The sequence below is a fragment of the Apaloderma vittatum genome, unplaced genomic scaffold, assembly GCF_000703405.1.
Source record: "Apaloderma vittatum isolate BGI_N311 unplaced genomic scaffold, ASM70340v1 scaffold4704, whole genome shotgun sequence".
NCBI classification, from domain to species: Eukaryota; Metazoa; Chordata; class Aves; order Trogoniformes; family Trogonidae; genus Apaloderma; species Apaloderma vittatum.
Window position 1 is genome coordinate 1 of NW_009713086.1, and position 26,130 is coordinate 26,130.

Genomic DNA, 26,130 nt, shown 5'->3' on the forward strand with positions numbered 1-26,130 from the left:
AGCGCTGCAGGAGGCGCCTCCTTAGGACACTGATGCACAAATACTCGTTAAACTGCCCTTCACAGAATCACCGAATTGTCGAGGCTGGAATAGAGCTGTGGGATCATCTGCTTTCCTCTTGTGTGAATACTTAGGGAATGATACCTCATTTGTTTCCCCTTGGGCTAGATGACCTTAAAAGGTCACTTCCAACCCAACGCATTCTATGATTCATATTAAAATTCTGTGCCATTTTGTCCTTAGACTTCAAAAGGCATATGTGCTATGAGCTACCAGATGACCTGTTTGTTGCATACGTTAGTATGATACACAAGAACCTACCACTCCGTGGTTAGGGCACAGTTGCAGCACGTAGCGGCACAGAAGCAGAGTTCGTGCTTTACTAACTTCAGCTGAGCAATAATGATTAATATAAACTGAAACACTGACTGGATTTTGAATCTCCTTTAGAAAAATCTTGTTCCGTTAACTCTTCAAAACAAATATTCTAAGAAGAAAATTCTATTGAAATTGTCTTAGCTGTTATTTATCTTTCAACATGTAGCTTCTATTTAGCTTGTATGTCAAACTTTTATGCTGAAAAGCCCCTGAAAACCCATTTTGATTTGACCCAAGCAAGTTTAAAGTAATTCTGGGCATACAATAATAAGCTACATAATTTTAGCAGATTTTTTCCTAAAGGGAAAAAAAACCATTACAGTATTAATTTAAAAAACTGAAAACATTGTCCCTTAGGGAGTAAGTTGCCAAGTACCTGGGCAAGCAAATACTTTAGAATTGCCTATCTTATTTATTCTTGTGGTACAGAGATTAAGTAAGCCTCCATTGAGACTGATTTAACTCCGGGATCAGGGCAGAGAAATCAAATTTTGTACAACACTCAGTTATCATTTGGAACTGGGAATAAAGACCAGGTAACTATCAAATAGTAATAATTTATTCTTGTCCAGACAATACAACTAGTAAATAGAGACAAGCAAATCTAAATCCAAGCACTTAATTCTCGCAACTCCCTTATATATAACCTCTTATATAATAGAAACTAAATGCATGGATCTTCTTTCTGTTAGTATGTTGTGCAGGATACTGAAGATGTAATGCTTAGTCCAGCTGTCTTAGGTTTTGCTACACTTAGGACTGTTTTCAGGAACCAAGAAACTAGCAGCTACATGCTTTAAAAAAACTTCACAACTTTCATTTTTATTTTTCTTTCTTACTGTTTGGCTTTGGGTAACAACTTCATTAAACATCCAGCTCCAAAATGTTTGGTGAAAATGTACTGCTGCAGAGAAAAGAGTACAAATACTTACTTTAAAATTAATAAGAAAGTAATTAGGGACTTAATCTCATCCAAACAATGCACCAGTCTTTCTAGATAAAACGTCTGCACACATGATATACACTTTAGGCATATCAAATGGAATCTGTAAAGAAATGGAATACATTCATGTGAACCCCCAAACTGGACTAACCAGCTCTTTATTGTTTTCTTATACCTTATTTTATGAAAAATTAAAAAAAAATCAGATGTTTAGTCCAACTGCAAAAGCTAATGTGTATGCAGACCTAATAATGACATAATTACATTTCTGCTTACTATTTGCTGTTTTTTCTTAAGACACTGACTGTAAAAGTTCCTGCTCAGTAACAGAACAAACTACCTATATATAAAGATCATTCCCACAAAAAAGTTTTATCAGCTTTATCAATATTCCTTAGTATCCAGATATTACCATAGGCTTTAACTTGCTCTCACTGAAGTCAATGACAAGACTCTCACTGGCTCCAACAAGAGTTAAGCTCTCGAAGAATAAGGCAAGGATGATAACTTCTGTGCAGTTAGGAGTAATATAATAGGATTGGAACACACCTTGAGACTTGTATGACTACCTGTAAGTAACACCCAGAAAAATCAAACAGTGTTTCACAATAGGTCCTGAAATAACATATGTGAAATGATGCAGATTCTTACAATGCTATGGAAACTGATACAAATGAAGCTTGATTTATATGGTGTGGGGTTTTTTTAAAGTAGTACAAATCTGTGATGTTAAGTTGGTAATGAACATGTTCTAAAACCAATATTACACATAAACAATCAATGTATTATGAAATTTAATAGAACTTTAATATAAGCCCATTATTAAAACGTATTTAATGAGTATATTTGTGCATACACATTTACTTGTTTTATACTAAGCTTCAGAACTCTGTAAACTGCGAGGCATTCGTTGTGCTTAACATGGCAGAAAGTTATATTACATGTCTTCATTTTATTTTGTTCAGTCCTCTTCCCATCAAACATGCAAATACTGTCATCACCATTTTTGGCTTCACATCAACCAGATCATCTGGGAGAGCATATATACGAGCACCAATTTTTCGAGCAACTGAAATGGCATACCTTGGAAAACAAGAGAAAATAAATAACTACTAGGGTGCCAAGATTCACAACAGCAACAGATTTTAATAGCAGGATATGCCTGTTCAGTCAATACTTATGCTCTGTGAGAAAATGGTCTTTATTTTGAAGAAAGCATGTATTAGCAATTGTATTGTAAACATTTTGCTACTGGTTATTGGAGCATATATTTTTGTCAAAGCCAATATGGGTTATGGCAGGCTATTAATAAACCAATTGCAGTGCCGTGGTGGTAGGTCATATGAGCTGTGCATTTGAGTTCCAATTTTGAATATGATAGAAAAATAGCTCTAGAATATTAGAAGGTATAATATATTCTATCTGAAACAAAGGAACTAATATTAGTGTAATATCTCTATATTAACAATCAGTAAATCATTCATTACACTATGAATTCATGGATTTCCTGCACTTTAGGAAAATACAAAGCATTCATTTAAAACTTACTTAGCATTATTCAATTTGTCTTGGTAAGAAAGATCTTCTCTCTTGACCATTTCTGGACGAATTGCTTTTGGTGCAATGGCATCTATTAAATCTAGGACAGGTAAACTAGTGCTAATTGATTTGTCCTAGAAGAAAAGACTCGAAAGATTAGTGTAAGGAATTTGCTCTGATTATTCTGTCTTCACAATGCAAAAAACCCTGCAGCAGTTCTTACATACATACTTAAAGATAGTAGACCTATGTTACCTTCTGGAGTAAAAATTAAACATTTTGTTCTATAAAATTATTTGGTATTACCTGTTGCCTAATGCTTACCTAATTCAATTTCATAACACACAGTGAGCTCTCAAATATTTAACTTGCTAGGTTCTTACGTTCCTGTTGTGAACCACAGACATCATAACTGTTTCAGGATATACAATGAACCTGCATAGGAATGTTATATTTGCATGCAAATGCAATTATTAATCTATCATTTCTAAAGAATGATTCACATAGCATGGCACACCTGACATACATATGACTTTTTGTGCTTAACACTTTAAAAATGTGAAGAGAAAGCTTCCTTTATCAATTTGTCCACATCTGCTGAATGGAAAAAGCTCCTGGTTTATACAGGTCTGCTACCCATCAGCAGTGCCAATGAAGACAAAAGATGTTGCTGGATAACTTGCGCTCCCTCTCTGTAACACACGAGTACCAGTTGTTATTTAAAATGGTGATTTCCCCACCACCCAGCATTTCAAAAATGGTTCTTCATGTTTGTACAAACATGCGAGTAGGATATATGACGTGCAAACGTTGACTTCAGACAGAAGCCCTTTGGAAAGTTTAGCCTTATTTTTGCTGTTGGGTTGGGTGGTTGTTTTTAATCTTACAGCAGCAAATAAAGTTTATTTTTTTCTTATTAATAGACTTGTAAAGTAATTTTTATTTTATACTTACACAGACTGTCAGAAATATTTCCTTATACTAGTTGATGGGAGAGCTACTGTTACAACCAAATTGTTTTCAGATCAAGTTAAAAATCCCAAATCTGATTATATGTGTAAAGAAGAAAAGAAAATTAATGTGATTACCTTGAAACTTGTAATTGAAATTTTCTTATTTGCCTTTGCAAGTGTCTGATTCACCCACTTAATAATAATTTCATCATTTACTTTTTCCCCCTCTCCAAGGTCTGATAGTACATTCAAAGTATACCTTTAATAAAGAAAATAAGAGTCTGAGTTAGTGAGTGTTAGAACTACACTCACAAAGCTACAAGTAGTAAAATATTATTTCAGCACAGTAACAATGGTAAATATTTTCATAAAGTACCCATACCTTATAAACTATTTAGTACTTTCCATCACTTTTTCATTGTTGCAAGAATAAAATAACATCCCAAACCTCATAATCTTCTGTTACATCTCCTTCATATGTTTGTTTTACTCAGCACATCATAAGTAATTTTAATTTATAAGCTTAAATGGCTCCCTACATCCAAGTCACCTTGAAAAAATGAATCACAACAGCATTGAGTACTTTGGGGTATGTGTAAGAAAATTAACTTGTGGGAAGTATTTGCAAGAAAATACTCTTCAATTAAATCCATTTATAATATATTATTTTCCTGCTCAGGGCACTCTCATGATTTTGATTTTATGATAGTTACACTACTATAGCTGTAATAGCCTAAAAATTTCTTCCCGATAAAACTTTTGTAGCATGTGTCATCTCTTCCTACTTATTTATCTTCTTTCGTTTTACAAATATTGAGATTACTTATGGAAAGATACATGGAAACAACATTAAATAAATTGTGCTTTTTTCACTTGCAGAATAATTTTAATCACAGTTTTTAGTCTGTAAGGTTTTAATTGTCTCTATAAATGGATGTGTACACATACGCATTATTGTGGTTTCAATCTCTACACAGTATGTGAAACTACAAAAAAATTTATAGAAGTTTTTCTTAGTGAAGAGAGATATTTAGAGATGGTTCTCTAAAATACCTGGTGGGTGAACTGAACACTAGCTTTAATTTGCCTTGGTATACAGAGATACATATACAGATGTGCAGATATGTATCTATGATAGAAATATGATAGATAAACATCTACCATATACTGTGCCTAACTTACCTTCTCATCAGCTGCCATACCAAAGCCAAAGTCAGAGTTGGATTACCCTCATTTAAATCGTGTCCAGCAATACCAACCAGTGAGAATTTGGCTTTTGCCTTCCCAAGTTCCACTGCGTAATTGCAATTCTCAATCTAAAAATAAATGTTGTGTGCAAATAATCAGAACACCTTAATATTTTTATAATACAGACTTATAATCTATGTGTATTTTTGAGTTACTTTGGCTTACTATTACCTATGGTGAGAATTGGAGCTAGAGAAAGATTTCTGGGCTTTCTACACTGTGATTAAAATAACACAGTTTTTACTATAAATGCAATATGCAAGATTATTATAAATGCAAGTATGCAAGATTCCTATGATAATCTTTTTTCACACTTGAAAAAACCAAGTTAATTTCCATTAAAGCCAATAAATTAATATATACTTACATAAAAACTGAATTTGGAAAAATGCTGAAATGTGTTGTTCTTAGACAGTAATTTTTTTCCCCTCTACATTTCTGGCTTCGTAATGATCACAAAACTTGCTGAAAGCTTGGATTCTGCAGGTCTTGCCAATCTCCTGGCAGCTGGAGGAAGCACCTCACAATATAAGAGCATCAGGCAACCTGAGAGCTGTGTCAGCTCTCTGCGTCAGCTGAAACTTTTACGTATATACCCTAATTAAATCCTATATTAAATAGGGACAAAAGGTGTCCACTTTTACAAACTAAAGTGATATATGCTTTTGAGGTTATATCCAGAAGGTATTTGTTGGGGTTTGTTGTGGTTTTTTTTTCTCAATTGCAAGGACTGTCTAACACCCAAATCTAGGAAATCCTGATTACTACAAATAGTACAATGGGAGACAGTGAAATTGGACTGTATTACAGAGAATCCACCTACCTTTTTCATATTACCACCCAGTAATGGATAAGGAGGTTTGTTGACATGGTTCCAGTCAACTGGTACACGAGTCATATCATACAACTGGAAGATTATTAAAGCATCTGAGAGGTCACTAAACCAGAGTAAAACATTGTTTTTAAGTAAAACTCACATTCACAATAAAAACATCAAGACTTGAATGTTCTCAAAGTGTAATCAATTTGCTGAAAAATTCCAGTAACATAAATAAAAATTTGTGTTGTTCTGTGGAGAAGCTGGCTTATATCCTATTGCTTGATTTACACTAAATAGTAATTTAATTTCATTATTTTCATAGATCTCAATGCAGTAAGCACAGTCACCGGTTTTACCAACTTTCATTAAATAATTGCTTTCATTAGGTAGGCATAGATAAAACATGTAGCTAAAGAGTTTTCAGTTATTGATCTAGTTTTAGTTTGCTCAGGACTTTCCAAATGTTAAATACTTACGCTTTATCAGCATCTACAGATGTGTTTTGCTAAAGAATAATCAAAACCAATATATTTATATCTTGTGAAAAAATAATATTAGGAAAAGTACTATTTCACCATTATAAATTGCAGCTTCAGTTCCTTCAGCTACTTTCTAAATTAAATTCTCCATGTTACACTATCTAAAGATGGTATCACTTTATAGAGGTAAGAAAACCGAAACAATGAAACCAAACAGCAAGTATACATGCAAGCAGATGTTCCCAGTTGCTCCCTACATGCTGTCTTTTATTGATAGGATTTGAGTCAACTGCTGGCACAACTGGAAAGTGATCAGAAGCATCAAAGAGCATTCTAAAAAGCCCTTTGTTCTGAGGGAATACCACACTGCATAGAGTCTACTGAGCAGACATCTACCTTCTCTTTTAGTTCAGAATTACATTACTGTATTAATAGGTTTGTGGTCATTTCACCTGTCATGAGAGAAAATAAAAGTCATGCACTATAAAACAAAATTAACTTTTTAAAAAGCATAACTCAAAGTAACAGTAAGTGAGAGGAGCACATCAAAACTTTTAGATCGTCTAGTATTTCTAGATCATGAGTAGAATATCTGAGTCAGATACTGCTTAATGCAGTTCTACAGACCAGTTCTGAAGTTCCTATTACACTGTTGTGTAAACCTGGATATCACTATTGTAGTACAAATACAATTTCCCTTCTTTCTTCCCCTCTTATCCAAAAGAACTTGAGTTATCATTTTTTAAAAAAGCCTTACCTGTATAAATGATTAACATAGGGGCTTACACCCAGTGAATTCATCCAGTTTCTGAAGGTCCTTTCTTCTTTACTTTCTCCTGTGGTGATAAATACAATTCTATATAAATTATTGGAGAAACCACTTCAATAAGCAATGTTTAAATGACTCCCATAGCCCTCCAGCCTGGTCCCCACGTCATCATCTCCCCCCAACCCCACCTCCAAAAAAAAAAAAATTCGTCTTTTCCCTAACACTAAGTCAAGGCAATCCTATCAAATTCAGAGTCCCCCAGTTCTGGGCACAAGACCAGAGACACTACAGAGAGTACTATTAGACTACATTTTTCTGTGTAAATTCTATTTGATAAAATACGGAAGGAGACAGTTTGCTGGTTATATTTTAGATAATTAATATATAATGGAGAAAATAGTGATGAATGATAATTTCCTAAAAACAAAATCAGAGGAAATTGCGTTCAACAGTATCTTTAAATTTGTTTGAAATGGTGTATTTTATTAAAATTTAGTACTAACCTCTACTGCGATTGCATCAAGCTTTGAAAACTATAGCTCTACTTCTCACTACAGAAGAGTTCCCAGTATTAATTTGTGAAAGTCCTCCCCAAAGCAACAGACCTCACCTTTTTAGTTTTTAACACTGAAGACTTAACAAGGCAGTATTGTATTGGTTAAATTTGTGAAGCTGCTGAGCGGGCTTGTTATGCTTGCAGTTTTAACAGGCAACTCCGCTTATGGGAAATGCAAAAAATTTGGTAGAAAAAAAACTAACACCCTTCCCTTACCTGACTTATATTGTTTTTATCTATCGTAAATACGAGTTCCTAAACTACTACTTACTTTCCTTTTGAATTATTATGAAATAGATGATATCTAGATGATTCTAAATTATGAGGTCTTTCATATGCAGTTCAAACTACTATGTTTCAAAGATTTACTTGTAAAAAGTAGCAGTCATCTACTACATGCTGAAACCAAGAAAAAAACTATTCTGCAACGTCTTCAGGCAGTCAGCTTTGTTTCACATATTTCTTCCCGCAACGAAAAGTGAAAGATAAAAAAGAATCACATTTTATGACAGTTATTTAAAATATCAGTGGTTTTCCATAAGAAAAGATATAATCAAAATACAAGCATGATATATAATTTAAGTTTATAAAGAGTAATTCAAGAGGTTACAGTACTCTGAAGCAAGTCCCTTTTGCTTTTTTTTTCTTTTTTGAAGTTTTCAGGCTTACTGAACTTAGAGTTGGCTTGCAATACCTAAAACACTGACTGCAATGAGCGTTCAGGAACACCTGTCCATTGCAAAGACAGTAGCAAGATTATTTAATGAACTTTTTCTAAACAAAGTATAGCTACAAAACCAGATACTCAGCAACTGGATTCAGACTGAGAATTTTAAAATGTGTGCTTAACACTTTCAAAAGAGTCAAAAAGAGCCAAGCAGGACCAAGAGCATGCAAGTTGGGCAGCACCCTTTTGGATAGCAGGAATCCAGGAATTAAACCCAGCATACTATATTTAATATGCCACTCTAAACAAATCTCTTTATCATGCGACAATAACAGTTCATAAATTTTCCAGATGGCTGAGAACTGACCAACTTTTTCTATCTATTCTTTTATTCAAAATATACCTTGTGATCCTATCAGGAGCATATCTTCTGCTGAGTGGTGCAGCAGATAGCCAAAATCATTGGAAAACTGCAGAAAGAGGGCAGAGCTACACAAAAGAGAGAGGAGCGAATTTGGTAGTATGCTTTGTATTTATTGCCATCTCTTTCTTTGAGAACGTTATACTATGGAACTGAGTGGATGGCATGGGATCAAGAATCCAAAGGGCTCCAAATACCTAAGATTCTCTCTGAAAGACAAACATGCTCAAGATGAACTTGCACCCCAAGTTCAGCTGGCCTGAGTGGGAGTAGTTAACCCTCGTGATAACTGCCTTGAAGGCTGCCAGTGGATGAAGCACCAGCAGCAGAGGACTGCTGCACTGGAGGAAATGTGGGTGAACAGAAGTCCCTCCTCTTCTTCCCCTCAAGAACTCAGCTTTCTGTGTGACTCCAAACTCTGCTGCCTTCCCTACAAGCAAAAGGTTCCACAGAGCAATAGCAACACTCAGCTAAAGATCATGCATTGGCTGAGGTCAGGACTCCCCCACTCCAGCCCCACATAATAAAAAATGTTCATTTGCTATACTGGTATATCTGAGGGATATACTCTGTCTATGTAAGTGCACATCACCATATTTGTTACGTATTATCAGAGTAGATGTCAATTTATGCAGTGTTCATTGTCTTAAACCAAAGAGAACAGACACATTGTACTCTTTGGGTGGAACAGTCACTGAAAAGATTAAATTTATGCAGGAAAATGAAGACTTCTAGAAAGGTCAGCTCACCCACACATCTTGGTTCATGTAAAATCCCTAATGGTTAAACCCACAGAAAGAACTATACAATATTTGACTTACTGCAAGTCCTGCCCCCATTTTATATGCATCATGTTAGACCTGTAGGTGTGGAGTTTCTTTCTTCTCTTTTACTTATGACAGCATATTAAAGCAATAGAAAACCACAAGAACAATGCAAATATCAACCAGAAAAGGATGACTAAAACACTAGGGGGGAAAAAAAATACGAGAAGTTGCAGAAAAACACTTTTATGGAGTACAGAAAAGTACTAAATACAGTACCTACATTAGGAGGTGTCAAATCTGCATTTCATGAAGCAAAATAGGAAAGCATTAAAAATTATGAGTTAGATTCAACAGACAATCTATGATGAAACTATAAACAAATGAATGCCTTATTTTATATCACTAATTTGAGAAAAACATTAGTAAAAACACAGGATATCATGGAAAAACCAAAACAAATTAACAGAAAAAACACATTAGTAACATCGTCTTGTGTCTGAAATAACTATTTCGATACTTTAGATCTACGTGACACCACAGGAGTTACTATTTGGGGGCAAAGAAGAGTCATCTGCCTTTGAACAGATAACATTGGCATGATTATCCATCTCTAAAATACATACTATAAATACTGGCCACATTTAACTTTCTGTTTATCATTACAAAAATGTAATCTAGCATTTAGGTGATGTAACTTTTTAAAAACTGCTTTAGTTGAGACTTTGATCTCCTCTAACTATTTTAGGCAAGTTCATAAAGTAGTTCAGCTATTTTTAGCTGTGCCAATGAAAACTCTTCTACATTTGACAAAGTTTTCAGTATTTCAAATCACACCCACAATTTTATATTCAGAACACAGAAGTTGAACTTAACGTATTCCACCTCCACACAGCTTCTGTACACATTTCCAACAAATCTGCAGCAGAGGAAAAGCAGGCCCTTCCTTCAATCATTTGTCCTGGACAGCAGGGACTGCAGTGACTAGGGATATCACAGCCGAAAAGGAAAGACTGCCTCCTGATACCTCTCACGGCTAGCACCCAGCTGAAACTAGAAGAGCAGGAAGCCTCAAACAGGAGTGGTCTGAGGGATACAAGATTTGTGACATAGGGATGCAGCAGAGCAGACAAATTATGAAAAAAAGAGGAGCAAAGGAAGATGGACTCACCTAGATGGAAAGGAAACCTGATAGGAACAGTAAGAGCAAGGCAGGAGTAGGCAGTGCAGAGGAATGTGTGAACATTGCTGATGATTCTCCCGAGTGCAGCACCCCTGATTCTCACCATTCCCTTCAGATCAGTGAACAACTGTGAAATACACTGGCAGGAGCCATTTCATTATCCTAGATTAGCTGGTCCACAGAAAGGGTAACAGCCAAAGATTCCTATCAATTATCCCTTTATCTCCAGCATTAGGGATCTGAATTGTACAGTTAAAGTCCAAACTTGCTGATTGTTAGGATCTATATTGATTGCTGATGCAATAGATTAATATAGATTGCTGCTAAAGAAGCCTTTTTTTGTTTCCCATTTTAAAAGGTAACAAACTAATACCCATGCACATGCATATATAAACACAATATATGAAAAGTACTTTGAAAGACTATTACAGTTGCATAGTATAGCACTGTAAATTAGGGAAAGCTAGAATTTGAGCATCAGCTAAAATATAAACAGTATGGAAAGAAGCACAGGAAACTGGAAAGGGAGTAGGAGGACAGGTTTTGCTCCTGCAAATGACTGATAGAAGGTTATTCAGGAGTAGCATTTGGTCAGGCTAACACAAGTGAACAATATTCACAGTAACGTGGACTCCTACTAACGCTTATATTGAAAGCTAGTGAGAAAGCTCTATATGCTGCTGTTAACAGAGGCACCATCAAACAGGGCTCCTATATCACAACCTAGAAGAAATACTTAAATAGAAATCACTAATATTCTTGTGTCTTGTATGCTTAGTAAGTTGAGTACCTTCTAATACATTGAGATCGTAAGATGAATTGTCAGGCTTGTGTAGGGCTGGATATGTGTTAAAGAGATTTGCAACAAAAGCCAAATTGAGTTTAGGGTTGCCTGCAACCACATCAGCTGGAGTTACAAACTGTCTGCAGCCCAATTTATCTGCCTGCTGGAGCATGTATTCAGCCCTCCTCAAGTCATTTTTATCCTAAAAGAAAAAAAGATAAAATTAATTTGTAATGAATAGTACCATTCCCTACTGAATCTTCAGTTTGGCAAATCTTTAAATGACCTGTGTCACTTCCTCCCTTATTCCCCCAATGCCTGAGCTAGCTCTTACAGCCCATAACAATTCCTCTCTTCCCATTTCCCTTCCACTTTCTTTCTGTCCTTCACTTCTGTGGCTGCCTGCACAGCACTCCTCATAGCCACAGCAGTAGCAGCCAGAGGTTTAGTGGTTGCATTTCCATTTTCAGGCTATTGATTCCCACACAGCGTATTCTGCTCTATGTGCCAAAGGTTCACCATCACTGCTTTAAACTGGTATTCTTAAGCATAGTAATTACAGATGATGCCCCAAACATTCAGTAAGAGTTTGAATGCTTCACATAATCCACTACCTTGCTCTCCTTTTAAGATTTTTATATTTGAATCATCTTGAGTTGGTAACCTATGTGTTACTTTGTTTATTCATCTTTATTATTAATCTACAATGAATAAATCAATGTTCAAAACCATGTAGCATGTGCTTTTTTTTGCCTCTAGTCTTCAGAACACTAACAGTTACTGTTTATAAGAAAATGAGTTAGCAACTGAATTTCTGTTCAAATCGAGTAAGTCAGTAATTCAGCATTGGTACGCAGAACCAGAAATTTGCTCTAGAACAAGTTGTTACATGTTAGTGATGCTGGTTTACAACGCATTACAGAACATGAACATATGAACTGGAGGAAATTACATGGAAAAGCTTAATTACTACCCTTTCTTACTTCCCCAAAAAACCCCAAAACAAAAGCAAAAGATCAAAATGGAGCTCTCCTCATGAAGGAGTTTTAGCGAGCTAAAACTTGTAAGCAAACATAATTTTGCATGTGGGCTTTCATTATTATAGTGAATAATAATATTCTACTTAAGATCCTGATTGATATAGTCATCTGTATTGCAAGTAAGCAGTTCAGTTCTATATCAAATGCATTCTCAGAATAATTCTTCTAATGAGCGTTAGGTAGCAACTTAGAGAAAAGTGTTTTCGCATCTACCTAAGCTGGTGTTAGACCCTCTATCCTTTTACAACTTAAAGCTTGATGGATGCCACAGTTTCTTGCTGGTTATTGGAAAGGCTCACATGTTATTTCTGAAGGCTATTAGGTTTGAGGAAGGATCACAAGGAACAGTTAGACACTACTCCGAGGAAAACATAGCTCCAAATTTTAGACTGCAGGATGCATTACCCTGTTTGAGCAGCACCCTGGAACTTTACTCAAGTTTTTACACATTTAAGCTTTTGTGACATTGAGGAATCTGACTGAGCTGTTTTATGCTTTACAAAACAAAAGAGGATTCTAGGACAACCTTGTACCCAGGATGTTTGTCTCAAATAATTCCAGTCTATTTTTACATTTCTGGATACTTACCTGAAATCCTGAAAAGTCAATTTTAATGGGCAATTCATCAAGGCCATCTCCTTTGGGTGCAATTTGATCCAACAGATGGTAGTATGCTCTTGAATCCTGAAAAAAGAAGTGTAATTTTTTTTTTTAAAGAGCAAGTATGTAGCCTTTCACAGTCATTTACCATCAAATTCAAAAGCCACAGAAGTCAAAAATAGGTACCCTAATTTCAGTGAATACAGATGAGGTCATACAGCCATTCTACTACATTACTTCACACAGAAATAACTTATCTAGGTGACAGAGAAAAGGAACGCGTGCTAATTATTCCGGACAACATCAATTAAACTTATTCTGCTGGATATGAACTAGACAGCAGTAATAAAGATACTTAAGGCAAATTTATACAGGTTACCCAAAAGAAAAGCCCAACATGGATCTTTTTTTTCACTATTGGTGTTTTATTCCTCCAATATCCTTTTCAAATAGTCTGGTTTATAAATTTTTTTCTCTTTTTTAATCAATGAAGTAATGGGAATTAAAAACAGAGAGGAAAGTGGCTTTTTTTTAGAATTAATCTATAGTGACAAAAAAAATTACATTTATTTGATGCAGGTTTTAGTATGGTTTTTTCCGTCCACTAAGAAACTAGGAAAATAAAACAAAAACCTGCTAGTTTTAAAAGTATTTAATACTTTTCTTAAATAGCATGTAATATTTTTCCAAAGAAGCAATTTTCATATAAAACTTGAGTTAAAGGTTTGCCACCTTGGTGGCATTTGAAAGATACAACTAGCAATTAATGACATGGTTTTAAGTGAAAGGAAGATTTATCACCTTACGGAATCTTCCTCCTTTGTTTTGGTTTTAAAAAGCTGTGTTTTTCTCTCTTCAACTGGATTTGCTATAGTACTCTGCATGCCTTATGCAGAATGACTGAAGAAGAGAGAAGAATTATTCAGATCTGTCCCAGCACACCTTTCAGTTCCCTTATGACAGTAAACTGGCACACCAGCAAAGCACAGTGACTGAGGGAGGCTGCTCCTTGGATCAAGAATCAGTAGGTGCTCCAGACAGCCCTCTGCATAACTGTTCTTTCCTCAGGTTTCCTACTCTTCTCTAGAATCCTGGATATGAAGGGCAATCACCATTGGCAAATATACACCGGGAGGAGTTTAAAACAACAAAAGAAAGAAAAGAAAAGATTTCTGCAGACCCAGGAGCAGAGAAGAATGGCCAGGAAAAAGGTAATAAATAAGGCAGTGCAAATTGTCCCAAATAACATTTTTAGAACATTAGAATTTCCCTGAATAGGAGCTTGTCGGAAATGTTCGCTTTGTCAAGTGGTGAGACATGGCATGAGCAAGTGAATACGATGAGAGATCAAAATGCTCTTTCAGTGTTGAAAAATGCAGGATGAACCTATACTTAGAAAAAATAGATGAATACTATTTTTAAAGTATTTCTGATCTGACTCATTTGTTTCTAAGCATAGTGGGTCTAAATACCATTATGTTAAATTATGAGTGATCACTACATACCTTAATGTCTTGGCTGAAGTTATTGATTTTCTGCCACCCTGCATTGGCCAGATGGTAGTTCACCCAGCGTAGCAAGACATCTTCTGGGGAAAGCTTCATTAACTGATCTAGTTCTTCCCCTTCATTTAACAAGGCAATAAGAGCTAAAAGAAAGTTTGAAAGAAAGCTGAAATCACCACTGTCTTAATACCAAATTGTAAACATACCTATACCTGGCATTACTCTTACCTTCATTTCTGGAGATCTCAATATCAGCAAAAAGGCCAACTTTAATGATCTGCCACAGAAGTCCTAATACCAAGTGTGGTTTTCCTTCTTGCAGGTCCTGTGATCCAATATTGACAACTGTACAGCCAATAGCAGATGCTGAGTTCAGAGCCAGGTTTAGGTTCTCCTATTTGGAATATCATCATTTAACGAATTTATGAGGTTGTAATTCTTGGTAAATTTGTTCATATTAAATTTTTCAAGTTTCAGAAATTCTAAGAAATAATGCATTAGTTTGATGGTGCCCAGTGAAAAATTGCATTCTGGAGGTTTTTTGTAAACCACCATTATCTTTTCAAAATCTAATGGAAAACATTACTGACAGTGTTTAATAGGGACCCACCAAAAATCACGGACCAGCTTGCATCACTGACGAAAACTCTAATCAAAATATTGTGTCACATACACAAATTAAACAATGTTGCTCAGAATATCAGGGGCTGGATCCTGTGAAAAAACATGCTCATGTGGAATTCTACCCTGTGCAAGAAGCTACTGGCATCACTGTCATCCCATCTTGGATCTTATACAGGCTGACACATGTAATCAAGCATCTGTTAAACCGTAACTGAACAGACAGCATAAGAAAATCATAGCAATTCAACATCCTTAAACATACTTAAAGTAAAGCTAGTAGTTGTCACAGATGAAACATTCCAAGAAAAAATACCTGGCAGCTCTCATAAATATTACTTTCTATTTTCTTGTGTCATATTTTAACTACCTAAAAAGACAACATAAATACATCATCTTTGCTAATACATCTTTAAATAAGACTACAAAACCCACTTGGATGATTTAGAACATGATATGTTTTAACTTTTCATATGTTAATGTTATAGCCTGAAATGAAAAGTCTACTAAGGAACCGAGATTTTTAATCAGGATTTTTTTTTCTCATTAGGCTGGTCACTTATGGATCTACTTCGCTCTTCCAGACCTGTTTTCTGATACCAAAACTAAGGTCTTGAAAACTTTCTCTCAAATATTTTCATGATTTCATACACAATTAAAAATAGAGCTTCTCATCTTCTGTCCAAGCCACTCTCCACAACTGAAGGTGCATCATCCTACCATAAACTATACAGCCATGCAGATACTTTCTGCATTGCTAAAATATGACCTAACCACCCACTTGGAAGTCTAAAATTAATATTTTTTTAGATACTTGGTAAAGGAAAACAAGAATAGAGAATAGGAAAAGAACTAAGGAAAACATGACAAGTGGTGTCCCTCAGGGGTCCGTGTTGGGACCAGCGCTCTTCAATATCTTCATCAATGACACAGACAGTGGGATCAAGTGCACCCTCAGCAACTTTGCAGATGACACCAAGCTGAGTGGTGCAGTCGACACACCGCAGGGACGAGATGTCCTCCAGGACAAGCTGGAGAAGTGGACCCCTGTGAACCTCATGGGGTTCAACAAAGCCAAGTGTAAGGTCCTGCACTTGGGTCAGGGCAATCCTCATTATCAATACAGGCTGGGGGATGATGTGCTAGAGAGCAGCCCTGCAGAGAGGGACTTGGGGTGTTGGCAGATGAAAAGCTGGACACGAGCCACCACTGTGCGCGTGCAGCCCAGAAGGACGATTGCATCCTGGACTGCTTCAAACAAAGCCTGGCCGAGGTGATTCTGCCCCTCTACTCTGCTCTGGCGAGACCTTACCTGGAGTACCGTATCCATCTGTGGAGCCCTCAACACAAGAAGGATGCGGACTTGCTAGAGCAGGTCCAGAGGAGTGCCACAAAAATTATCACAGGGCCAGAGCATCTCCCCTATGAGGACAAGCTGAGAGAGTTGAGGTTGTTCAGCCTGGAGAAGAGGCGGCTCCGAGACCTTCTAATGGCCTTCCAGTACCTGAAGGGAGCCTACAGCAAAGCTGGGCCCAAGGGTGTAGTGACAGGACCAGGGGCAATGGTTTTAAAACAGAGAAGCATAGTTTTAGATTAGATGTTAGAAAAAAGTTCTTTACAATGAGGGTGGTGAAACACTGGAACAGGGTTGCCCAAGAGAGGCAGTGGAGGCTCCATCCCTGAAGACATTCCAGGTCAGGCTGGATGGGGCTCTGAGCAACCTGATCTGGTTAAAGATGTTCCTGCTCACTGCAGGGGGGCTGGACTTTAAAGGTCCTTTCCAGCTCAACATATTCTGATTCTAAAAATGCATTTTTTCCTGTAAATCATCTAAGAATCAGGAGATTCAGTAGAGTTTATTAGAAAATACAATTTCATGCTTTGACATTTGACATAGGATTTTCTTTTTTTTCTCTCCACCCGAACAACTGTCATTAAAAAAAAGCTATAGAAAACTACTTGACTTTTTCATTTGTGGCAAGTTCCTATCTATGCAGTACTTACAGAAATAGTAAAAGGAGTGAGTTTCTTCTTATTAATAGCTCTTTCATCAATTGTATCTGGTTGTGAAAAGTTGATCATTTTGCTAAAGAAGAAAAATCAGAGATTATTCAAAATTCATTTTTCAGAAAATACATTATTTGATTATAAACTAAGTGTTTAAACTAGCTATAAATATTTTTGTCAAAATAAAGGAAAAAAAAAAGACCACTTCATCCTCTAAATCTCCTCTCCCTGTTAAATAATTGCAAATTCATCCAGAAACCCTCGGACAATACACGATTATGAGAAACTTGAGGGTTTTATACTTAAGTAAAAGAGAAAGTCTGTGCTGTCAAAAAAATTAAGAAGATTAAAATTGTAAAATAAAGTCAGTTAAATAGCATCTAGTGAAAATCTTTGTAACAAAATCAATATATTTCTGCACTGCATTTTTACAGTGTCTTGCATCTCCAAGGATCTCAAAGACTAACTCACACAAAGACTCATATGCTAATACCTTGTCATGACTGTGTATGAATAAGTGCTATTAGTCTGTTTTAACTAACTAGAAAGCTAGATGAGATTAAAGTTAAGGGACCTGATGTATGCTCTCTGTCATCATGGATTTAATTCAGATTTATGTTCTTCCTTTCCTATGATTCAGTAACTACCTTTAGTAACTTTTAAAAAAACTTGAAATAGCAGAGCTTTATAATTATTTCATGTAATAAATAGATGAACTGTGTCATTATTTCCTTTGTAAATATATCTGCCTATCTGATGTGTATAATTATGGGTCTGAAATAGAAACCCACTTTTAAATATATGCACAGAGTTACATAAAAAAATAATAAAAACAACATTTCCATGGGCAAACAGATTTCCCCCATCTTACACATTGGTTGAAATATTTGGGAGTGAAGTCTTGATGCCTATCAGAAATTTTCCAATTCATGTCACTGTGATCAATATTTAACCTTAGAGATTAATTTATTTTCTTTCTCACAGCTCTGGACTCACCAAAGAAGGATGCCATCTGCAAGGGATTTAAAAAGACTGGCATCTGATGGGTTCATAGGGAGGAGGTGCTTACAGTCTGGGTCATCTTGTAGAGCTTTATTTATCCAGTTAACAAAAGCAACTTTTTCTTCCTCTGAAACGGAAAACAGCATAAAATAATCTTTTATAATTTCCATGAACACATACTACTAAACATTGGACTTGGGTCAAAGAGGTTCATCTGCAACAAAACTCCTAGTTTCACAGGGGCCAGTTCTGGAAAGAATCAGACCAGTGACAATGCAAAAAACAGCAAGTATGGATTGATCTTTCTCCTACTGCACCCTCTAAATATCTGGTGACTTTCTGAAGGACAGCATAAAAATCATAATGACATCATGGCTAACTTCAAATTCAGTTTCTCAGCAATTACAATGAAAAGAGGGAAACTGTAATTTGAAACATTAAACACCTCAATCTATACAGCCTTGTTTTAGTCCTTCTACTAAGACTTCAGAGACTCACAGCATTTTTGAGACTATCATCTGGATTACTGTTCTGTATTTCACTTTGAGAAGCTTAAAAAATGTAGTATCTAAGTTTTAACTTCTCTTTCATATTTAGTGCAGAATTTATTACTGTATATCTACAAATGCTTATTGGGACAATAGCCAATCAAGTATCAGTACCCAAATTCCCAGACAGTACAGGTGATGTTCACCTCACCTCAAGAACCATGCAAGACAGGTACCTACACCAGACTCATTACACTTCTTCCACTGTCAGTTGGAAGAATAATGAAATTCTAGTGCACACTTCATCTCATGATAAACTAGATGGCTGATGAGGCCAGGTTAGAGGAACTGCACTCTATTTGGGTCAGTTTCTCTCCACCAAAAATGAAACAGAATCTAAAGAATTAGCTCTGATGGTGTCTCCTCTACAGGCATCCTTTTGAGATGGAATATATCCTCTGCTTTGGAGATACAGCAAGTACAGCTGGTGCTATAAGGATAATACTGAGACAGAGGATATTACCACCTTTATCTAACTGAAGTGAATGTTCCTCATAACATGCTTCTTAACAGGCTTCTGGAACCACATGAATCTTAACATGCTTCTGGAACCACAGTAAATCCCAGACTCAATTCAATTAAAACATTTGCCATATTGCTTATTGCAATATGATCCTGGAAAGAAGGGCAATGCAATTATGCACAATCACGAACTTAGATGATGTGCAGCAGGGAGAGGTAGAAAGAAACAGAGATCAAATATTAAAAGCAAGATTTCAAGTATGAGGTAGGCTATGAAAAAGTCGTATGGGAATGAAAAATTCTGTAATGGCACAGAGACAGCCAAGAAGGCCCTCCAGTCCAGAAAGGATATATGCATTTGGTTTTTTTACTTTTTCATTTTAGTTAACACCATGGAAATGAAAATAAGGATTATTTTTTACCTGAATATAGGAATAATAGTAGATTAGCATGCAGTGAAGACAAATACTTGCCTAGCATTATTAGAAGTACACCAAAGGGGCCACTTATTTTACCCCCACATGCTATCAGTGTTTGTTTCCATTTTTTGCCCTCGCAAAGATGTGTAACTTTCCTCCAACTGCAGCAGAAACTAGCAACAATGGAACAGCCCACATTTTAATAAACTACCACTCATGTTTATCTTGTCCATCCCCACATGCTTTTTCTGCGTTAATTTGCTTTCAAGATCAACATTTTCTAGTTGTTTTATAATTTGTCTCTTGTGCAAATTTAAAAATTCCTTGTGTTTAATTACTTCTTACCTGAATAAGAGTGCTGTGTCCCCTCACTAGATATTGCTGATGTTCCTCCAATTGCTGTAATACCTTGCTTTTTGTTTATTGATTTTCTGAAAGATTTGCTAACATCTTTACTTTTCAATTCCTGAGTTATCTGGAATAAAAAAAAAAAAAAGAGCTTTTTGTGATTGATGATACCTGCAAATAACTGTTAACTCATGTAAGTACAAAATAGTAGTTAACCAGGCTGCTTTTCTTTGGCATTTACATTGACTTCTGTTCCAAAAAACCAAATTACCATATGGACAAAACTATTAAATCCCTCCATGAAACCCGCATACTGGATATCTAATATATTATTTCTCATTGCGTACCTCAAGTGCCACCTTTATTATGTCACGCTATCTAAAAAAGTAGACATTCAACAATCTACATGTTTTTTTCCACAGATGTTTTGGTAAACTGAAAAAAAACCCTAAACATAAACACATTTTCAATGACTACAGCATTTCATCCACTTACTTCATCACATGCTTTGCAGTAAAAGGTAACTACGTGACAGTTGCACATGCTGTTAAGCAAGCTGATACCATTTTCCACTTGCCTGCAATGTAAACCACATCAAATATACTGATATGTCCTAGATTTGCTCAAATAACATAGAGGTCTCAAAACTGACCATGAAGTATAAGTAACAGATACAGTTCAATACCTGAATGTAAATATTTGCATCTCACCTATGAACCATTGCGAGTTAGAATCTTAGAAAGATCAATAACTAGTTCAACAAGCCAGGTCAAGCAACCTGCTGCAATTAGCAACTTTGTACTCTAAATTCTGAGCAAAAACTAATCATCCTCAAATGCAGGCACAAACCAACACCCTGAAAGGTGTTTCTTTCTCTTAAATAAAGCACACTAGCAAGTGATACATATTTTAAAAAGTCTAAACCTTTCAAATTTGTTCACTAAAAGTGAAAAACTGCACCTCATTCCCAGTAAAAAATACCCTTTAGGATAGAGATTAAGCATAGTAGCACAAGCTACTAAGATAATTCAGAGGCTGGTATCTGCTTGTTTGTCAAGGTAAGGACCGACTTAACGGTTCCTAAAATAGGTAGTTCATCCCCTCATCTTTGAGGGGATAGACAGTAGGACTGACTGAAACTGCTGTGCTCTTACATGCTGCCCAGATGAGATCTACCAAATCAAATGGGAGAGTGAAATACACAGACTGGAAAACAATTATACAGGATGTTGTAAATTGTCACAGAAAACTTTCCTATTCTCAAAATATTAGCTATTTGTAGCTAATTTGTAGTAGTCATATTTAGCTGTACCACTTAATTAATTTTCTTTCCTAGTTTTCAAGAGATATCAGGCAGTAAAGAAACATCCAAAAGGAATGTCTTACAGAGACAAATTCTTCAAAGTTGATTCGCCCATCCTTGTTGCTATCTGTCACTGCAATGATTTTTTCTACAATCTCCCGGACCTTGTAACCAGGCAAGGGTAAACTTGCTTCTTTAAACAGGTCTTGAAGTTCATAATCACTGACGTACCCACTGTTGTCAATATCTGCAAAATGCAAGCATAAGTGGTTTTTATGCTCAGTAAAGAAACAAATATAGTAACTGTTAAGAATAAACAAAGTGTGAGAATTACAGTTCTGGGAGATGAGTATTTCTTCCTCTGACGTAGATAAGTAAGCATGAAGGAATACTTGAGGATTACAGGCACAACTGGCTAGGAGTTGTGCCATCTTGTTATGTATTTTCTCAGGAATTATCATATAATCCCAAAGCACAGCTATAACAAGATGGCAAATTTGTAAATAGCAAAGTTTAAGCTTTGTTTAAAACTCCCAAAAAACTCTCTATAAGCCTTTAAGTGAAAGGGACCTCAATTATTATATTCTTACTGTTGATATTTTACCATTTTCAGTCAGTAAACTCAAATCTGACGTAAGTTTTTATTAGAAGAGGGCACTTACACAGGAAAAGCTGCCTACACAAGAACTCTGTCTGACTGCATTTGATTTCTTATCCTAGTATCTAATAGTAGTTTTCTGTTCTTCAAAACTTTTGATGTGGCTAGGCTTATCTGTGCAGAATAAATCCAGGATGATGTGTATCAGTCTTTTAAAGGTTACCGTCCTTCATCTATTAACTCTGTTAGGAGCAATTTATTCTGCCACCTTCACTTACACTTTGCTCCCAAAACCAAATGTCAGGAATGTCAATGTACAGTGAAGTATCAGAGTGTTTTTTTCAACAAGAGATATGGTATAGCTACAAAATTGTGAAAAGAAATGAACAGCTGTATCACATAATAATAAACTGAGAAATATGTAGTATAATTTGTTACTTATGATGAATAAAGCAGCAGCAGAGAAGAAATAATAAAAATACCCTTTGTACTTCCAGCTTAGGCTAATCTGTGTGCAGAAAGCTGTCTTGAGTTCTTGTCTTAGTATAAGGAAGCATAATTTTACAAACATCTAATGTGCTTTTATCCAATGTAATGCATAAATAAATCAAGCATGTTAACTCTTCCTATTTTTTATACATCTATGAATATTTAAATATATATGTATACGCTTATCTATCCAAGCAGAATTTGAGTACGTCCATTAAAATAGCCTTACCTGTACTGCAATGTGTATGCAATGGACTTTTAAAAGCAGAAAAGCTATTCTCCATATACATTATCGATGAAGTTCAATGAAATTCAAGAAATCAAATCCAGTATAACTACTACTGAATAAAATACCCATAATTTTATATATTTAATGCCTGACATCAATTTTCCATCTCTTTCATAATAATATTAAGACTCATGAAAAATATGAATTAATAGTATTTTCACAGTTCTACAAATGATGCATCTAGTATAAGTAATTTAAGAGAATGCCACAAGTAACACAAGTCAGAAACAGAAGTAAAATGATGTGGCCACTTTTCTGACTTGTCAGTGTGCTCCCACTTTTATTTTTTTCACTTACTAGTTTAAAGACCTCTCTTCATATTGTCTATAGTATCAGAATTCAGCCAATTATACCAGAGTGGATGAATATACATCACATTACAGAACACCAAGCAGAAGAACATGCTTTCTTCTCTAGTCATAATTGACTGCTATAGAGTAACTTCCCTGTAATCCATACTACACTATGTAGCTTCTGCACAGCTTCATAAGAAGGCCACATTTCACTGCTAACAAAAGGCTAAAAACATCTGTTAAAAAATACCTCTTTTGTTGTTTTCAATCCTACCAACAATTCACAAATCACTACACAGGCAAATCTTATGTCTGCATATGTATTAATCCATCCATTGTCTGCCTTGCAGACGTGTAACAACACACGTAATAACAGGGATGGTCTAAAAAGGAAAGAATATGCTCACAAGCTCACTCAGTTTACCAGCTATTTTATTTCTCTAGGTTCATCTTTCACTGAGGGTAAGCTTCCCTGATGACAAGCAAAGAGATAAATACCTGGGTCTTCTCTCAGATTACCAAAAAGCAATTTATTGTTAAAGACACTGGAAGTGTAAAAATAAAAATGCTAATGATGCTTAATTTTTAGATTTTACAGAAAGCATAATACAGTAAGGAAGAAAATGCTTTGCAATGAATAGCAGTACAGACAATTCTTAGAACACAAACATGAGAACATGCAGCAAAGAAAGGCATAGTGGGAAAAACAAATACAAAAACTGCTAGACAACACCAGTATCTACGTATTTGAAGACCACCCAGTAGATTGATACATGCATACAGTGTCATTTTCTTTGGTTTGTCTCACCAGCTCCTGCAGTTCTTGAGCTACAGAATACATCAATATGATTAATAGCAACTCATGAATTAATTTCCATGGATGTATCTCACTCCTTTAGAATTTCTACTCTTTTCTGGTCTCAACAATGTCACGAGCCAATGAGTTCATAGTTGTCACGATGAGAAGTTACTTCGTTTTATTTTAAGCTTTCTGACTCTCTGCTAAGCATCACGTGATACCTATATTGACACTCATGGTTTTACAGATCTCTAACATATAGTCTCTTTACCAAGCTAGAGATTCCTAATATTTAAGACTTCTCACCTCAAGTGACTCTGCTCCCCCATTATGAATGATTACAAATAGGTTTATTTGATCACTCCCTCAGAACTGCAGAAAAGTAAGAAAGCAGTAATGAACTTTAATAATCACAACAGTACTGCAATCTGAAAATAAAGGTTAGTTGCTATATAATTTCTCATTCTTTGTTTACTCTTTGAGTAATCTGCAAACATCCTGTCAAGCGTACAAAATTGTACAGTTATTTATTAATGTTTGCAAGTGTATTGGGTCAGCCTGAGGTGGAGTTAATCTTCCCACAGTGGCTCTCTCAGTGCTGTGTTTTTGGAGTGGTAGCTAGAAGGGTGTTGATAGCACCCCAGTGTTTTGGCTACTGCTGAGCAGGGCTCACACAGCACCAAGGCTGTGGTTTTCCAACGCTCCCCCAACAGCAGGCTGGGGGTGGGCAACATCTTGGGAGGGGATACAGCCGGGCCAGCTGACCCAAATTGACCAAAGGGGTATTTCATACCATATGACGTCAGCTCAGACATAAAAGGGAGAAGGAAGAGGGAAGCGGGGGGGCATTTGCTGTTGGTGTTTGTCCTCCGGAGCAATCGCTACGCCTACTGGAGCCCTGCTTCCTCGGAAAGCGGCCAGACATCACCGTCTGATGGGAAGCAGAGAATAATCTTTGTTTTGCTTTGCTTCTATGCAGCGTTCGCTATTGCTACATTAAACAGCTTTTTATCTTAACCCACAGGCCTCTTGTTACATCTTCCCTCTCCCCTGTCCATCTAAAAAAGGGGAGTGATAGAGCGGCTTTGGTGAGCTCCTGGCCTCTAGCCAGGGCCAAACCACCACAGCAAGCTACAAAAGGACGATGAAAAAAAGTCCAAGTTTAGATCACTTAAAATTTAAAATCCAATCAAATAAAGAGAAATTTGTAGCTGAAAGCATGCAAGTAAAGCAAAACCATTGTCAGCAATCTATATAGGCATTTTAACAACTGAAGTTTAAATAAACATTTTTTCCAGATTTAATGAATTCAAAAAAATGAATTTTCATATCTAGCATGCTGCATATACAATGGGATAAATAATGCAACTGTCTTGCAAGAAAACATATCTGTTTTCACTGAAGTTGAAATAAATGAATAAATACACAGTTTCAGTGAAAATAAGGGGTTTTATGTAAACATTCTTAATTTTTTAGATTTTACTGGCAACATAGGAGGAAAATATGGTCCTATCAAAACAAAGTGATCCATAAAGATATTTTTCCACAAATCCAACACGACTTTGCAATGTTAAAGGAATCCTTATTATTTTCTTATTTTAAACATACCTATTTTACTGAATGCTTCTCTTAGTTCTTCAAGCTCTTCACAAGAGATAGTATTTATGTTGTTTTCCATCTCTGGACATCAAGAAGTGTTGTCCTCAATTGCCTATACCTAACAAATGGTAAATACATAAGGCTTTAATTTCAAGCACATACCACTAAAAATTACTGATCTTTTCAATACAAGGTACCAGCCCTGACATTTCCAGGCCTGGCACACTTAAAACATTACAGACAACACTTTTTAAAGTGTAGCAGTTCTTGTCACTGCAATAGTGACTGCGAATTCCCAATAGCAGTACCTGTTTTCATACACTTGGTATTTTCATTTGCATAGAATAAGTACTGACCAACAATCTACCTCCATTGCTTGAATGGTTTTCCAACATTAAAATTATTGCCTTGGATTTCAACAAAAACAATCTACAAAAATAAATTCCTAAGTGGTATCATTGTCAAATAGTGGTTAGTGCTAGTATCTAGCCCTGTAAAGCACTGAGCACCCCAACATTTGCACAGCGGTATACCTCAGCAAGACACTTTCAAGTACCTGCTCAGAATCAGTGGGGAGAATGCTGACGAGCCTTTCCACAGCTGCTGCAGAAGTTACCACCTCCTGACCTCTACTCCACTCTTCTGATAAGCCTGTTGTCTCATAACGTTGTCAGAGCTGAGTAAAAGCTTTTACTGAGGACAGA

General features: G+C 36.0%; 1 protein-coding gene across 1 annotated transcript; it reads right to left on the reverse strand.

Moving 5' to 3' along the window:
* Window positions 1–1,442: 1,442 nt before the first annotated feature.
* On the reverse strand, window positions 1,443–25,536 carry PLS1 (plastin 1). Its single transcript, XM_009868224.1, has 15 exons — window positions 25,436–25,536; window positions 21,443–21,606; window positions 20,054–20,183; window positions 18,274–18,406; window positions 17,275–17,356; window positions 14,878–15,043; window positions 14,650–14,792; window positions 13,133–13,228; window positions 11,511–11,706; window positions 7,118–7,196; window positions 5,885–5,999; window positions 4,996–5,129; window positions 3,949–4,072; window positions 2,870–2,994; window positions 1,443–2,404 (listed from the first exon to the last, which is right to left on the reverse strand). The coding sequence occupies exons 1-15, from the start codon at window positions 25,503–25,505 to the stop codon at window positions 2,269–2,271; spliced, it is 1,893 nt and encodes a 630-aa protein (XP_009866526.1). The 5' UTR covers window positions 25,506–25,536; the 3' UTR covers window positions 1,443–2,268.
* Between the last annotated feature and the right edge of the window lie 594 nt (window positions 25,537–26,130).